The sequence below is a fragment of the Lytechinus variegatus genome, chromosome 15 (assembly GCF_018143015.1).
Source record: "Lytechinus variegatus isolate NC3 chromosome 15, Lvar_3.0, whole genome shotgun sequence".
Taxonomy (NCBI): domain Eukaryota; kingdom Metazoa; phylum Echinodermata; class Echinoidea; order Temnopleuroida; family Toxopneustidae; genus Lytechinus; species Lytechinus variegatus.
Window position 1 is genome coordinate 4,320,764 of NC_054754.1, and position 17,539 is coordinate 4,338,302.

Below are 17,539 nucleotides of genomic sequence, written 5' to 3' on the forward strand. Positions count from 1 at the left end.
TGTGTAAGTTACATATGCATTTAGACTGTTAGTCTGTTTTCGTGAAATAAAGCCAAAATTATTTAGAAATACAAGGAGTATTCTGAGAAATATCCAGTTATTATTGTAATGGAAATACATGTTTTTGAAGTAAAAAAATATGGTACAATTTCATGAAATGAATCCTGTTGATTTTCCTGTTTCATATTTCATTACTTTGGGACAAAATTAAGATATTTTTCTTCTTTGTGGACAGGTAAAAGGCACTTCAAAAGTGAAGGAAAGCCCCCCATTTCATGTTCTAAAATTCCAAAAATTTCTTACCGTGGCAGGGGGGTACCCCACACCCTTCCCGCGCAAAATGTCACACGCTCGTGAGTTGTTACTCTGCGTGGAGTGAAAAATGGATTCCTCTTTTTTTTTCTTCTAAAGTTGGCAAGTATGATATGTATACAAAACTCTAAATTAATCGGCACCTGAATATCTTAATAATACCATCAAAGTATACACACCCTCTCGTAATCTTCCCTTTTTCTTCAGTAATTAATTTCCCTTTTTATCTTGAATGACTTATTGTGGTTATTATTGCGAATGTTACATGTAATTTGTTATTCATACATTGTACACGCGATGGTACTTTTTGTTTTTAGCGCCTCTAAATATCCATTATTATTATTATTGGTGGAGCCCTTTTCACCAATAGGAAGACCCGGGGAAATATGCATTTTTGACATCCACCAGAAAACCGATTCTGTATCTCTGAGAAAAAAATGGAATATTGAGAAAATAGCATGTTCAGAATACTGCCCTTGACCTTTTTTCTCTCATTGGAGTCAGTGGCATATGAAGGAAGGGGCAAGTGGGCACGTACACGTGAATGACCTGGGCACCTGCTCCAGGGAGCACAATACAGTGTACGTAAATGCAAAAATAAAAGGCCGAAAAGATAAAAGAGAGAAAGAAATTAAAATTCAATGTGATGATGCATTGTTTATGATTGAACGGGTGCAATTCAAGGGTTAGCCCCATCATACACATATTTGAAGGGGGTGCAAGTTGAATGCTTTTCGCGGGCACATCATTGAAATGGGTATAATTTTCCATTTGCCGCTAATGCTGATATTTGTCTCGCCTGCATAGCAGAGCGAGACTAAAGGCGCCGCTTTTCCTACGGCGGCGGCGTTGTCAACATTGAAATCTTAACCAAATTTTTTGAAATGTCGTCATAATTTAGAAAGTATATGGACCTACATTAGTTCATGAAACTTATACATGTAGACATAAGGGTAATATTGTATCACTGAAGATCCTGCCTGAGTTTCAGGTCACATGATCAAGTTCAAAGGTTACTTACATGTAGGGTCAACAAACTTTGACAATGTTGAGGGTATTTGTGAAATTGTCATTTGAATTTTAATGGATCTAGTTCAAGAAACTGAGGCATACGAGCATTAAGTATTCCTGAACAACTTGTGAATGTTTCAGGTTTCATGACCAAGGTCAAAGGTCATTTAGGGTCAACAAACTTTTATAATGTTGGGGGTATTTGTGGAATTATCATCATACCTTAATATGGATCTACATGTAGTTCATGAAACTTGGACATAAGACTTAACCATGTACCCCTTAATATCCTGTGATCGTGATCATGTGATGTAAAATGCACATTTTACATCACATGATCAAGATCAAAAGTCATTTGAGGTCAATGAACTTTGGTCGTGCTGAGGATATTTGTTGAATTGACATCATAACTTAGAAAGTTTATGGATCGTCACATGTAGTTCATGAAACAACGACATAAGGGTTGTGAAGCATGTTTTGCACACGTCTTAGGTCACATGATTATTGTCAAAGGTCATGTTGGGTCAATGGACTTAGTATTTTATTATCATATGAAGTAATGTTTTCTTTTCTAAATAACCATTCAATAGCTGTTTTCAAAGTCAGCACTGTTGCCATATTGAATCGCTCATTGAGGCAAGACGGAGGTGCCGTGGCCGAGTGGGTCTAAGGCGCCTGGCTATACATAGAAAGTCCGGGGTTCGATCCCCGGCCGCGGCACCTATGCCCGTGAGCAAGGCGTTTAACCTACAATGCTTTTTTATCCTGCTTTCAAATAAATGGAAATGCTATGGGCATTATTGGTAACTGAGGCGGTCCATTTGTTTGTGCTTTGCCACTGATTATTGCTGATTGACATTTTATGTTTTCTATATCTTGCAGCATGCAACTGCAACATTAATGGCACCAACCCGGTGACGTGCTCCAACGATCTTTGCGGATGTGATCTTGATACTGGGCAGTGCGACTGCAAATTGGCAACCATTGCTGGACGGACATGTGACCGGTGTGGTCGACTGGATCAAGGTAGGGGAATGGAAGAAGCTGGGAGCAGCTTCTGAATATTCCTGATATTCTCAGTGCTGGAGGCTTAACCATAACCAACCAGATGGGGGGGGCACAATATTTTTAGTGAGGAAGAAGCTCTTGTGACGTTTTGTGACTTTTTTTCCTTTGAGTCTCCTGCATATGTCCACACCAAGTTTATGGTGCTGGATACGTTGTTCCAAAGGTACCCATAATTTGTACATGCATGTAATACCAAAAATTTCTCGAAATATTGTTTTATGTACAATATCAGTAGATATTGTTTTTTCAGCCAAATATCACAATATGTATGAATATGTTTGCGTTTACTGATTTATATTGCTTGATTTTATGCTGTTTATGATCTCATAAATGTCACTGGCAATTTTGATAAAAAACAGTGAAAAATAATTAAAAAAACAAATAAATACACAAGGAAATGATATAATACATACAAATTTATTTGACATTGCGATTTGTGTAAAGTGCATTTGCTATTAACAACACAAAGGGTTTCTACACCAATAATAAGCATATTTGGAGCTTTATTTAACCCTAAAAAGACTGGGGGGGGGCTGATTCAGCCCCCCCCTCGACATTTTTCGCGATAAATCCGCTGCGCAAAATTTTTTGACCGCGTCGCTCGCTGACTTTTTACTTTCAAGTCTCGCGCAACTTTTGAGACCAAAATTGTGACGCCCGGGTACGCGGTTCCAAAATTACGCAACATTTCGTAAGTGCATGCAGACCCAAAATTACTCAAAAACGTGAATTTGTGTACAAATCCAATGCAAATAGTGTTCTTAGCCAAAATTCATAAATGTTTCATTATTTTTCCTTTTACTGCTTAAAATCAATTGATTTTATCTTGTTTATGGTCAAAATAAAGTCCCCGACAATTTCCATTGAAAAAACAATAAAAAACAAAAAGTCGAAAAACAAAGAAATACATAAGAAATTTAGAAAACAATAGAATACATATGAAAATAAATTTGATTTTGAAATTTTTTTAAAATCAATTTGATCAGATGCCTATCTAGAGTATGTGAAACAAAAATTAGCATTTCAGGGGCATTATTTTATTAATTAGAGCAAACTTATGATTTTACGCATAAATTAGCATAATTAATGAGACATGAGATTTTTTGCCGAATTTGATGTTATAGTTTTGTAGATAATGCCATGGGTAATGCGTGTGCCAATTTTCGTCGCGATCGCGCGATCAACGGCCGAGATCATAAGGGGGGGCTGAATCAGCCCCCCCAGTCTTTTTAGGCGTCGAAATAGCCCAGTCTATTTAGGGTTAAGGGAGATGGAGCAAAGATTATGATTTGTATATTAATAACTTAGCATAATGAACAAAAAGCAACTTTCATGAAATTAATAACTATACGTTTTTCAGATTTGGTTGCGGGCATCTTGTTTACGAGCTTACTGTAGCAATGTGCTGTAGATTATATGCTTACAGAAGCTGTGCTACATAAAGTGGACTTACATTTATTGGTATTATTATCTCTTTCAGATGTAGTGCAAGTTGTTGAGGAGATTTTTGTTGGTAAGTAAAAATGTTGCGCTTCCATCATTTGTTTTACTTTGCAAGTTTGTAGTGTTTCAGAATCCAGAGATCCGCAATTTTGTCATTGAACCCTAGCAGCCATTTTCATTTGTTACCAGCTATCCCAAACCCGCAATAAGTTGCCAGGAAACGTTCTCTGTTAAAAGTTCTAATAACTTCAAAGAGAAGAGTGGGATTTTTTCTACTTCGTACTTCATATGTGGAGCGTTGTGGCCCAGTGGATTAGTCTTCGGACTTTGAAACAGAGGGTTGTGGGTTCGAATCCCAGCCATGGCGTAATTTCCTTCAGCAAGAAACTGATCCACAATGTGCTGCACTCAACCCAGGTGAGGTAAATGGGTACTGGTAGGAAGTAATTCCTTAAAAAGCTGTGTGCGCTATGAACGCCTAGCTTAGCCGGGTAATATAGGAGCACCTGACAAGGTGGATATGTGCGCAATATAAATAACCTACATTATTATTATTATTATCATATACTGTCATGATTTAAAGTTGTAAAGTAAAATGAAAGATGAGATAAAGCAATTTTTCTTACACCTTTTTTATTCGGACTGCTTGTAAGTTTCATAGCGGTTGCACAGTGAGCATAGCTCGTGCTTGAGTGAGCCCAAAACTTGTTTTTTAATGATTTTTTTAATGATTTTTTTAAAACTCTCACTGAATTTCTTTTACATCGTATCAAGTACATATAAAGTCGGAGGGCGCCCTTGACCATCTGTCATGAAAGTTGTGAGTGGAATTTAATCCCACATTTTCACTAAAAACCGGCGGAGGACACACGATTGGTGACAAGAAAAGTTATTGGTCTTTTTGAGCAGTGTTTCGTGAATTTTTAGGGACGAGATGAGTCTTAAGAGGCAGCTGAATACTCCAGAAAAGCCGAATCTGAATACGAAAATGGGGAAATCGAATAAGTTTGAAGTGCTACGGGATGAGCTGATGGACTCCCCCGCATCTTCGGCAAAGAAACCTGATGAATCTCCGATGAAGCAGAAAGTCGATGAAGATTTAGCTGATGCCAAGAACAGCGCAGCCAACATCAGGCGAGGGCTCACTCTTACGTTTGATGAACAAGAAGGAGATACCGATTCACCTCCACGATGGTTCAGTAAGTTCACCAGCATGTTAGATCAAAGATTTACTAATCTAGAACATTATATGGAGATGCTTGTGGTGGAAAAAGTTGAGAAAATCAATGAGAAAGTAAAAGCCAACGAGGAAACAATATCAGCTTGTACTATCCAGTTGGATGAAGTTGTCAGGGAAGTGAACAAATTGAAAGCTGAGAACGAGGTTTTGGTATCAAAGCTAGACGACCTTGAGAATCGCAGCAGGAGAAATAACCTGGTATTCCATGGGGTCCCAGAAAGCCGTGGAGAAAACACCCAAAAGCTCGTGGAGAATCTCATTCATGATTTTGTCGGAGTTCAGCCATCCAGTGATGTTCCCAAGATATCTATTGAGCGTTGTCATCGCACACCCACTGTCGTACGAGCAGATTCACAAGCAGCCAAATCCCCAAGGGTTATCCATGTTGCTTTCTCAACATACGCTGGGAAAGAATTTGTGCGCAAAGCATGCATTGCTAAATTTAAGCAGAGCACCTACCAGGGGCAAAAAATCTATGTTTCTGAAGATTTTTCAAAACGCGTGGCTGAGCTGAGAAGGGGAAAACTAGACCAACTCAAGAACTTGAAAAGAGAGGGCAAGAAAGCATTTTTTATGTACCCGGCAAGGTTGGCTTTTAGAGACGCTGCAGGGAAACTTCATGTTGTTGGTTAAATATTTATTAGCTTATGTACAAGGAAACCTCATTTTATAGGAAAGCTGTTTACACAGTATACAGCAAGTTGGTTTAGCTGGATCATGATATTTACAGTTGACCTTTTGCTGGGTCTTTTTATTTTTATGTTATATTTTATCTTTAAGTAGACCAAACAGATTAATTATTTTCTTTTGCCAGAAGTCGGTTTTTAGTGCATATGTGTGTGTGGTTTTTTTTGCCTATCTTTTCATCAGTGCACATATGATCAGGACTGTGTTTTGATTTGAAGTCCTGTCCTTTTATCATGTGCCCGCCTTCCTTTTCCTTGTCCTTAATAATAGTTTTCAATCTTTTTTCTTTTTTATTTATATTTATTAATTGTGAGAAGAAAATATACCCATACGTCATGAAGATCAACCATAATTTGTTGCTTGTGTTTTTCAATTATTATTATCCTTTTTTACAAAGCATGGTTAATATTTTTTTATATGATGATTTTTACAATGAACTGCAGCTAACATTCATATTGTGTAAGTTTTGTATGCTTTGCTTGCTGGCAGTACCTTATTTCTGTTTGAAGAATTCAGCAGGCCTGCCTGTATGCATCAAGGTGGTTATTCAATTGGAATTATGGACATGAAATTCCTTACTTTTAACTGTAGGGGCTTACAAGATTTTGTGAAAAGACGAAAATTATTTCATTATTTAAGATCACTTGAGTCAGACATAATTTTTCTTCAAGAGACTTACTCTTCAAAATCAGACGAAGTTACCTGGAAACAGCAATGGGGTGAAAGAATTTGGTTTTCGAGTCATAATTCTAATAGTAGAGGAGTTGCTATTTTAATTCGTAATTCTGTGTCTTTTACTTTTAAATCACTGTATAATGACCCGAATGGTAGATATTTATTGTTATCTGCTAGTATCAATGATGTACCATTGATTTTAATGAACGTATATGGTCCCAATAACGATGACCCAGACTTTTTTCTGGAAGTGTTTAGCAAATTGGACAATTTTGAGTATTCATCCATAATTTGTGCAGGCGATTTTAATGTTGTTTTAGGGCCTTTGGATTATCAAGGAACCAAAGAGAGACACTCAAACGTGAATGCAAGTAATATGTTACTTGCGCTCATTGAGGAATTTAATTTATGTGACATCTGGCGGAATTTTCACCAGAATGTTAAACAATATTCCAGGCATCAAAAAAAACCCAAAGTCTTATCTCGTCTTGATTTTATTCTGGTTTCAGATAACTTTATTACAAATTGTTTGCAATCTAAAATTATTCCTGGTATTCAATCTGACCATTCTGCAGTTATACTAAAATTTAAAGGAATCCATCCAGTTAGAGGTAAATCTTTTTGGAAGTTAAATTGCCAATACCTGCACAATGATTCAAACTTTATTGAAACCATAAAACACAAAATTGAAGAATTTAAGATGATTCATATAGACTCAAAATGTAATGCTAACGTATTATGGGATGCCTTGAAATGTACTTTGACAGGAACATGTCTGGAGTATTGTGCGAGGAAAAAGAAGGAAAAAAACTTTGCTAAAAATCATTTGTTGAAGGAAATAGAAGAAATTGATGGAAAATTGAAGGTTGATTCTGATAATGAAGCTTTGCTTGTTGAAAAGGAATTTCTGACCAAGGCTTTAGATGATATGTTAGAAGTGGAAACAAGGGGTCTCATTGTTCGTTCTAGAATCAAATGGGCTGAAGAAGGAGAAAGAAGTTCAAAATATTTCTGCAATCTAGAAAAGCGAATGGGTGAAAAAAAGACTATTTTTAAACTTAAAGATGGAGATGGAAATATATATGGCAGTCAAAAGAAAATACTTGAAGAAATTCACTCTTTTTACCAAAATTTGTATACAGAGAATCATTGTACTGACCAAAATAAAACCATAGAGGACTTTTTGAACTCTATTGAAACACCATCTGTAAATGAAGATGACAGGCATTTTCTTGAAAAACCCTTTTCAAAACAGGAACTTTATACTACTATTTGCTCTATGAAACAGAATAAATCACCTGGATTTGATGGTTTACCAGTAGAATTTTATATTGTTTTTTGGAAGGATTTATCAGATATGCTTCTTGACTCATTTAATTTTTCCTTACAAAATGGTTCGATGTCCTCTTCTCAAAGGAATGGAGTAATCACATTGATTCCTAAAAAAGATAAAGATATTTTATATTTAAAAAATTATAGACCCATATCTCTTCTAACAGTTGATTATAAAATGTTAGCAAAAACAATTGCAAATCGTTTGAAAAGGTGTTTGGATTCACTTATTCATTCTGATCAGTCTGGGTTTTTGAAAGGAAGAAGTATTGGAAATAATGTTCGCTTAATTATAGACATAATTGAATACACCAAATCAAAAGACATCCCTGGTGCAATCCTCCTCCTTGATATCCAAAAAGCTTTTGATAGTGTCTCACATTCATTCCTTTTCAAGGTTTTATCTAAATTCAATTTTAGTGAAAATTTTATCAGTTGGATCAAGGTTTTGTATGCTGAAAGAAAAAGTTATTTAATTAATTATGGAAATCTGACAAACCAAATAGATATGCAAAGAGGAATTTTCCAGGGGTGCCCAATTTCCCCATATTTATTTTTGTTAGTAATAGAATGTATGGCACTTGCAATTAGACAAAACCCTAATATCAGAGGAATACCTGTAGAAAACACAGACCTAAAAATTTCCTTATTGGCAGATGACTCCACTTGCTTTATTGATGGTTCAGAAAACTCATTCCAATCTTTATTTGATACCATTGAATTCTTTTCCGAGAGTTCAGGATGTAGATTAAATATCAATAAATCAGAGGCAATATGGATTGGCTCAAAAGAGGGCTTAACCTCCTACCCCTTTGCAAGTAAGGAATTAAAATGGAACCAACGTACGTTTAAAACATTGGGCATCCATTTTTCAATAAACACAGCTGATCTATATAATCTTAATCATAAACTAAAACTTAAATCTATTGAAACTACCTTAAATTGTTGGAGAGCCAGAAATTTGTCCCTTGTTGGGAAGATCTGTGTGATAAAGACCCTATTGCTACCACAGCTGCTTTATTTCTTTTCTGTGCTGTGTATTAAAATTCCTAAAAGATTTTTTAAACAATTGAATTCACTGTTTTACAAGTTTATTTGGAACAATGGTAGTGATAGGGTCAGAAGGCAATTCTTGTGTAATGATTTTTCACAGGGGGGTTTACGCATGATTGACCCCTATACCTTTTCTCTGGCGCAGAAAATGTTTTGGGTAAAATTATTATTGGATGACAAGTATCAAAGTTTGTGGAAAGAGATAGAAATTTCTGTTCAAAAGAGATTTAGTTCTAAAGAAAATTTATTATGGTATGCTAATGCTCCCTCATGTGTTCTTGATAAATTAATTTCCTCGCAATTAGCTGAATCACTTCAAACATGGTACTTGTTTAGGGAATATTTTACTATACTGGAATGGGATACACCATTTTCATTGATTGGTAAATGCCAGTGTATTTGGTACAATAAAAATGTCAGATCTAAGTCAAAGCAGTATTTCTTGTATCAGAATTGGCTAAATAATGGAATTGTATTTATTTCTGATTTACTGAACCCCCCTCTCCCTGGCAGTATGTTATTTGAAGAGTTGATACTAGAGTATGATATAGCCCCTCATGAGAGGAGAAAATATAATTTCCTGATGAAGAATATTCCTGAAGACTGGCTGTCCTACTCTGAGTTCACACCTGACACAATATTTGAGGAAATTAAAAGAAAACTTCTTGCAAGTCACAAAATCCCAAAATATGCTTATGGTGTCATGTTGAAAACTTTTTTACCTGAAAAACAATTTGAATATTGGGGGAATTTCAGTGAATCAGGTATAAATGATTGGGAGAAAATTCATTTAAGTAATTTGAAATCTACAAATATTACACGTATTCGTTCATTTTACTTCAAACTGTTTCATAGGGCTATAGCCCTGAACAATTTTTTATATAAAATAAAAAGGAAAGATTCCCCAGATTGTGTTTTTTGTTCCTCATCACCAGAGACCTATATTCACTTGTTTGTGGAATGCCCTGTAATTAAACCCATTTGGAGCGAGATTATTTATGTTATGAGTAAGAAAATGAATAGAGTGGTGAACCCCTCGATCTTTGAGAAGATGTTTGGTTCTGAGAAGGACAAATTTGTTACATTTCTATTTCTTTTACTTAAATATTACATATATATATGTAAATTTCAAGGGAAAATTCCATCATTTGAAGGTTACAAAACATATATTGTTACTCACAAAAATTTAGAATATGCTATTGCAAAAAAGAATAACAAATTGCCTCTTCATTTCAAGAAATGGAGGTTTATATTTTGAATCCTCTATTGTATTTTTTATAAGGTGCCACAAATTTTAATGGCTGTACAGTATTCCCCCTATACCCAAAACAATATTCAACTGACCTACCCTACTAGACGGAAACACTCATAAGAAAGTTGTACTGGATAATCAATACTGAGAAGGATGCTATCTGACAAAAGGTGTAATATTTTGGTTTCTTTATAATGTTTACATTTTGCCATTTTATAGGGTAGAAAGCTATTTTTTCACATAATGATGCTGAGCTTCAGCTTGTTTTGGTTTGCAGAGGTCATTGGTTCGCAGAGGTCATTCGCATCCTGTTAATGTGTTTTCTTCCCACCCCCTAAATTCCACCAATAGGGCAGACATCATCCATTCAATCCTGATCTTTATTCTGATTAATGATTGTGAAGCTTAGCGAGTAGTTTTACCAAGCAGACACCATGCTTTGTATTATGTGTTTTTTTTCTAACTTTTTCTTTTTTTTTTCTTTTTTTTTGTTTTGTTATATTGTAACTATTGTTTTACATCTATTTTAAATCATTGTAACAATCACTTGTAAATTTGTAATTTTGTTGATCCAATAAAACATATAAAAAAAAAAAAAGTACATATACAGTCTTGTGTGGGTTATTGTTCATGATTATTTTTATGTATAATTCTAAAGCTGAGGATATGCTCTGTCTATCTATCTATCTATATATCTATCTTTCTTTCTATCCATCCATCCATATTTCTACATCTATCTATCTTTCTACATGTATCTATCTATCTATCTATCTAAACCCCTCAAAAAAAGTTTTGCAACTCGGATTTGGGGGATGATATCTTTTTGGTTAATGAAGTATAAAAGATGAAACTGGTATCATTGGAAAGCAGAATTATTCATCTTTACAATGACATGCCATTTGCTGTGATTATGTAATCATGGAATATGCAATCACCCTGAACATCGAGAAAAGTCAGAAGTGAAATGTTGCAAAATGCATTGATTTCCAACAAGAGTCTCCATTTCTATAGAATTCCCACCATGCAGGTGACAGTGAATGCACTCGGTCCATCCTCGAAACAATTGGAAATTCGCTATTACAAACGACGCATTTTGCAACATTTCATGTCTAACATTGCTGCGTATTATCATGTCTGTGTATTTCATGATAACACTAGCATTACAAATGACACATGATTGTAAAGGAGAATAATCATACTTTCTAAAGATATCACTTTTACACATGATGATGGCACATTAAGAAATTTATTAGCACTCAAACCTGCAGTTTGAGTTGCAGAACTCAAACATGACATGGCAACGAATTATGGCAACATTTCATTTTTTACATTGCTGCATATTTATCATGTCTGTGTATTTCATGATAACACTAGCATTACAAATGACACAGGATCGTAAAGAGGAATAATCATACTTTCCAATGATACCACTTTTACATATGATGATGGCACACTAAGAAATTTATTAGCACTCAAACTTGAGTTGCGGAACTTTTTTTGAGGGGTTTATTTATTTCAAAATTAATTTTGGGGGACTTGTTAAAAGATATAATAATAATATATGACCTTGCTAGGTGCTCAAGGCGCTCCTATATATATAATATATATATTACCCCGGCTAAGCTAGTCTACCGATTCCGGTGCGCACAGCTTTTTGAGGAATTTTTTCCTGCCGGTATCCATTTACCTCACCTGGGCCGAGTGCAGCACAGTGTGGATAAATTTCTTGCTGAAGGAAAACACGCCATGGCTAGGATTCGAACCCACGACCCTCTGTTTGAAAGGCGAGAGTCAGAACCACTAGACCACGACCCGCCCAGGTTTGGGGTGGAAGGTCACATGTGGAATGTGTCCTTACACAAGGGTTTTCCAGTGCCTTTAATCTAATTTTGCTTTAAAAATTGGTGTACATATTCATCCTCTATAAAAAGCATCTGTTTGCTTCCAAGCATTGGATGGCCATCACAGTTTTTTCAGTCAAAAAGTAAATTATTTGTGGTCGATGAAAGGGTTTGTGTATTGCCTATCCTAGTGCATGGGGATTAATGTGTATTCAAATTCAGCGTTGACCTTTTGGTGCTGGCTTTAGGCCAATTTTAACACGAGTATTACACCAAACATAAAATGAAGATGGCACTGAAAAGTCACTCACTAGTTGTTGAGATGTCAATAGTGTGGTCTGGACAAACCCGGAATAGGTTTGTGAGCTACATGTAGGGGAAGCAATCCAAATTCCAACACCAACGCCAACACTGGACTTGAAATTGCCCAATATGTTCTGAAGCTTCCGTAACACAATGGTTAGTGATTAATTGTACGCTCGATTTCCACGATTGACTGTACATTTCAGTCTATGCTATCAATCATAGAAAAATGTTCTACAATCATTGCTAACCTTTGTTAACCTCTCCTTAGGTCATCAATAATTTGCAATGGTTGTGAGGCTGATCAACAGAATTTGTTTGCGCAATGCTTTGGAAAGTTTCAAAATGGCATTAAAGTCAGCTGTTGACATCTGTTCACCTTTAGATTTTGATAATGAGTCTTATTTTGGGGGGGGCTTTGTTCAAATCATTTTTTAATAAAAGCCACGTTACATCATGCCTGACATTTTGTAAATGTCAAAATTACATAATAACGGTGTCGGCTCAATATATTACTAATGACATCCCAAATGTCAATTCCAGTTTATTAATATCTGATCTTTGAACAAGTCATCCAGTGCACGTTTGAAGTGGGGAAAACATGATAATTAATTTGTGTCTTGACATTTGTAGAAGAACGTGAATGGAAAACGTGTTGCACTTTCTACGGTTGATTTAAAAAACTGTAAAATGATAATGCAGATTGTAATAAAAATGATTGGCTGAGAAGTATCGTGTGACCAGACCAGTCATTTATTTTCTCTAATGATTAATGCTAACGACTAGGGATTTGAGATGAGTGTGATCCATCAGATACACCATGTAGCAAGGTTCCACACTACTCTTTGTGGCCCAGCACCACAAAACCTACAAAAAGTTGCACTGTGATTTTTAGTCGGAGCCAAATGAGAGTATTCTGGTCAAGATATCAAATTTAAGATTTTGGTGTTTTCTGAAAGAGTATACTCTCCCCTATTTACTCTAAAAACTGAGGTGTACCAATCAAATCAAAAGTGTAATTTTTTTTTATAGTGTTTTGATTAAACCTATTTCTGTCATTTTGAGTTAATTGTAATCATGTTCTGTTTTCACGAAAACCTGAATGTTCATCTTTCTTTGAACCCCTATAAATTAAAAACAGGATAAGTTCTAACATTGACTCTTTTATACAAAGTCATATGGTGAGCGTGCTTTTACTCATGCCTCTGCTGTCCTCTGGAATGCTTTACCTAATTCAATGAGATATCAAAGTGATTTATGTACATTCAGGAGATCCCTCAAAACATCTATTCAATGCATAAAATACCAACTTTGAACTAATGGTCCAATATAAATATCTTGATTACTTTATTCTTGCCTTACACTATTTCTTCTTTAAGTGCATAGGGACATGCTACATGTATGCTATGTGTGATGCGCTTTACAAGAATTGAGCATTATTATTATTAGTGACTCTTGTTCAAACTAACTAATGGACAGGATATACCTAATTAGTTTGTGAACTTAAGGGCAATGATCTGATAATTCCCTCTATTGGAATTCTATTGATTTCTAATCTTCCTTTTGTCTACAATACACAATGGTGGAAGAGTAAGTGCTCTTTAATAGACTAATAGTTTTTAATCCCCCTATTCCCATGTCTCAGACAGGTGAGAACTGTTCCATATGCAATGTGCGCATGTTATTCTTACGAATGTATTCAATGATGCATTATTTGAATGTATATGAACTTCAGTTTTATCACTACTGTACAGAGATACATGTACATGTATATAGTAAAAATATCTTCCCCCCCCCTCAAAAAAAATAAAATAAAATAGGCCTGGGTCGGTACAGACGGAATACTGGAATTTGTCCAATGTGGTTTTTTTCCCCATTCGGGTATTCCGATAAAATAATGTAATACATAACAAACTAGATGCATATAGAGGGTGGCATACTCTATATGTGTCTCACAGAGCTGCCAAGTAGTATGGATTTTCTGTATTTAGTACTGGAAATAAGAAGAATGCTGATGGTTTCATGCAAAATACTCATGTGTAAAATATTAGCTTTATGTGTTGTCCTATGTTACATGTATTTCTTTGAAAATACTGATTTCCTCACCAAATACTGATTTTAAAAATACTGGAATGTTCTTGTTTAGGTTGGCAGCTCTGGTCTCGTAGCTTAGCTACTAGCAAAGAGAACAAGATGGCCACGTAAACATCAGCAACTATTTTCCTATCTTCTCATAGTAATTTTCTCGTTTTTTTAGGAATGTTTGTTTAAAAATGAAATCAATATTGTATAATCTGTGACTTCTTTGTGCTTCTCCATTTGTGAATTCAATATTGCAAATTTCTTATATATATATATGAAACGGGCCCTAGACTAACATAATCGATGCAATGTCTTTGGTTCACTGTCCACATTCTGCAGGTAATTTCCCCAACTGTGAGCCTTGCCCGGAGTGTTTTCAAAACTGGAGAGAAGAGCTTGAGATCCTTGGAGAGCTGTTGGTAGAAGAAAGGAAACGTCTGCTTGGTAAGTCTGAATGTTGCTCCCAAGTTGCCATAATTCGGGCGACCGATGCTGTCTATAATGAGGAAAATAATTGATAAATGTCAATCTTAACTAGCAATATACATGTAATATCAATCTGAATTGATATAATCACCAAATTTTACATACACTAACTGTAAAAAAAAAAAATGTACCTCTGTCGAAACTTTCAAAAATCTTCTAAAAACTTTGCTATTTAACTCTTAGCTCTTTATGCGCCTTGAGCACTCTACAGAGTGGATTTGGTGCTTTACAAGTCTCATTATTATTATTTATTATGATTTCTTGTATGATTCGGGCATGCATATAGCCCTATTGCACGGTAATTGCATTGGCCTTGCTGATCCGCGGGTTCATCTCATTGGGTGATTTCAAGTTCAGTGTTGACCTTTTGGTGTTGGTGTTGGGTCAATTTTTACACGATTATAACACCAAACATAAAATGAGGATGGTCCCGAAAAGTCACTCACTAGTTGTTGAGATGTCAATAATGTGATCTGGATCAGCTTTACAAGCTCTGAATAAGTTTTGGAGCTAGGGAAAGCAACCAAAATTTCAACACCAACACCAAGGCCAACACCGAACTTGAAATCACCCATTGACGACTTCCGTCATTTCTTCTGAATTTGATTAGAAAAGTCCTTGACCACATAAGTCTGGTGCTTATATATTCATTTGTTTAGATCTCATTTGAATATTGGGAAGGCTCTTTTTTATACAGTCTCACACAATCTCAATACACTTCATGCTCAGAATCAAACTGCCAGTGTTTTAAGTGGAATATCTAGATATCTAACACCAATATCTAGATATCTAACACATACAGTATCTCCAGTTCTTAAAGAAAGTTACATTGGTTGCCTATCTGGAAACGAATTTTCTCACTTGGAAAGCTTTTAATGGTATGGCACCAATATATTTTGCACCGGCTCGTAGCCTGAGATCATCAGACCAGCTTCTTCTTAAGTCTCCCAAAACATGAGTAGCCTATGCTGCCCAACTTTCGCAAAAGGATGCAAGTGACACATCAGTCAAATTTGAATTATTTTGTTTCCGAAACACCTTTTGCATGTTGCATGTTCAGGCAAAATTTGGGAAAGAAATGATCGTTCTATAGAAAGATATTGAAAAAAATATGCTGTTAAATTGCATTGATGCCAATGTAAATGACAAACACACATTACTCATTTCAAACAAATAACAATTTTGGAACTTGTTTCCTTTTGCCAAAGTACGGCAGTATGGTGAGTGAGCTTTCTCTGACATACTACCTTCTCTGGAGAATAAACTACCATCGAATTTGAAAATTATATCACCATTAGAGACTTTGAAGTCTAAACTGAAGTCTTATTTTATGATGAAAGTATCAGTTCTTGGCACTCAGACACTCATCCAAACTCTCTCATTCCTTCTTTTCTTTTGAGCACCCTGGAGTACAATATTTCTAGATAGATGGTGCCATATGAATGCCTATTATTATTATGCAATATCATTATTATCATTTCCTTTGTCCACAGCTTGATGTTCTGTTGGTATATTAAACAGCAACCGGACATCTTCCAGAAATCTAGGGTTATTGTTCTATATTCTATCAAATGGGTCCTCTTCTCATTGTTCACTTCTCTTTCTAATTCAAGACCTTCCTTAGGATATGAGCTGTTCCAAGCAATAATAATAATTATTATTGTTGTTGTTGTCAAAGACACAATGAAGGTCTCTTTTTCAGATGATACTACATACATGTATGGTTGGTTAATATTTTGTCAAACAGTAGAAATAATGGCATGCCAAAGGAATTATTTGGGGTACCTCTTTATAGCGAGCTGTTTTTGTTTTTTTTACTGTTCTGAGCACGACTAACACTTAATAGAAGAGTTTCTGTTTTTGGAAAGTTCTTCATAATTTCAAGAGAGCAAATATCGGGGTTTTCATTATCCTTGATGTTGTATGGCTTCATTTATCACTTAAAAGATACATGAAAATAGTAAATACCAGTTGTGGTATCGATCTCAAAATGGGTTCGAACAGAATCCAATGAAATTACCACCAAAGAGCTTGTATGTAGATAAATAAAAAAGATGTTTGCCAACTAGCCCTGAAAGAAAATGCGTAATTGTATGGCTTCATTATCACTTAAACGATAAATACTAGTTTAGTAGACTTGTTAAGAGGTTGAACGCTGCATTTTTGAGTACAAATGTCCCACTTGGCACAAATGTTCCTTGAGTCAAAAGAAAAAGATTCATCCAAAGAGACACGCTGTCTCTATGCAAATAAGCAAGTAATTTGCATAAATTTGCATATTAGGTCGATATAGTAAAAACAAGTATTTCAGAATATATATTTAACCAGAACTGCCCTAAAATTGGAAATAAAGACTGAGGGTAAGACAGGGAAGAAAATTGACATAAAATAATTGGGATATCCTTGTTTATTATTACCTAATTTACATAAATTATGCAAATTATAATTTAAAACAGAGTATTTTTTCATGAATCCTGAACTGTTTTAGAAAAAACAGCAACTAATACACAATGTCAACATTCTACATGAAAGAGAATATATTAGCGAAAACATCGATATGCTTCATGACAGTATTAGTGTCTTAATTTGCTTAGAAAGAGGGCAAATATGTCAAAATGCATGACGTGATATTGCACTAAAACGAGACCAAAACAACTTCTATGTCACAGTCACACTCACGAATCGGACAATAAAGCGATCAATGGTATGTCATTCGAAATAACACAATCTCAACACAATAGCTTCCATCGGCTA

At 35.3% G+C, this 17,539-nt stretch overlaps 1 protein-coding gene across 1 annotated transcript in view; it reads left to right on the plus strand.

Annotated features, from left to right (window-relative positions):
* The window catches only part of LOC121428978 (laminin subunit beta-1-like), a 91,200-nt gene that overhangs the window by 57,224 nt on the left and 16,437 nt on the right, over nucleotides 1-17,539 (plus strand). Inside the window, exons 26-28 of the mRNA XM_041625874.1 lie at nucleotides 2,206-2,349; nucleotides 3,872-3,904; nucleotides 14,639-14,743. Coding sequence (XP_041481808.1) covers nucleotides 2,206-2,349; nucleotides 3,872-3,904; nucleotides 14,639-14,743 — 282 coding nt within the window. The remainder of the gene's footprint in view (nucleotides 1-2,205; nucleotides 2,350-3,871; nucleotides 3,905-14,638; nucleotides 14,744-17,539) is intronic.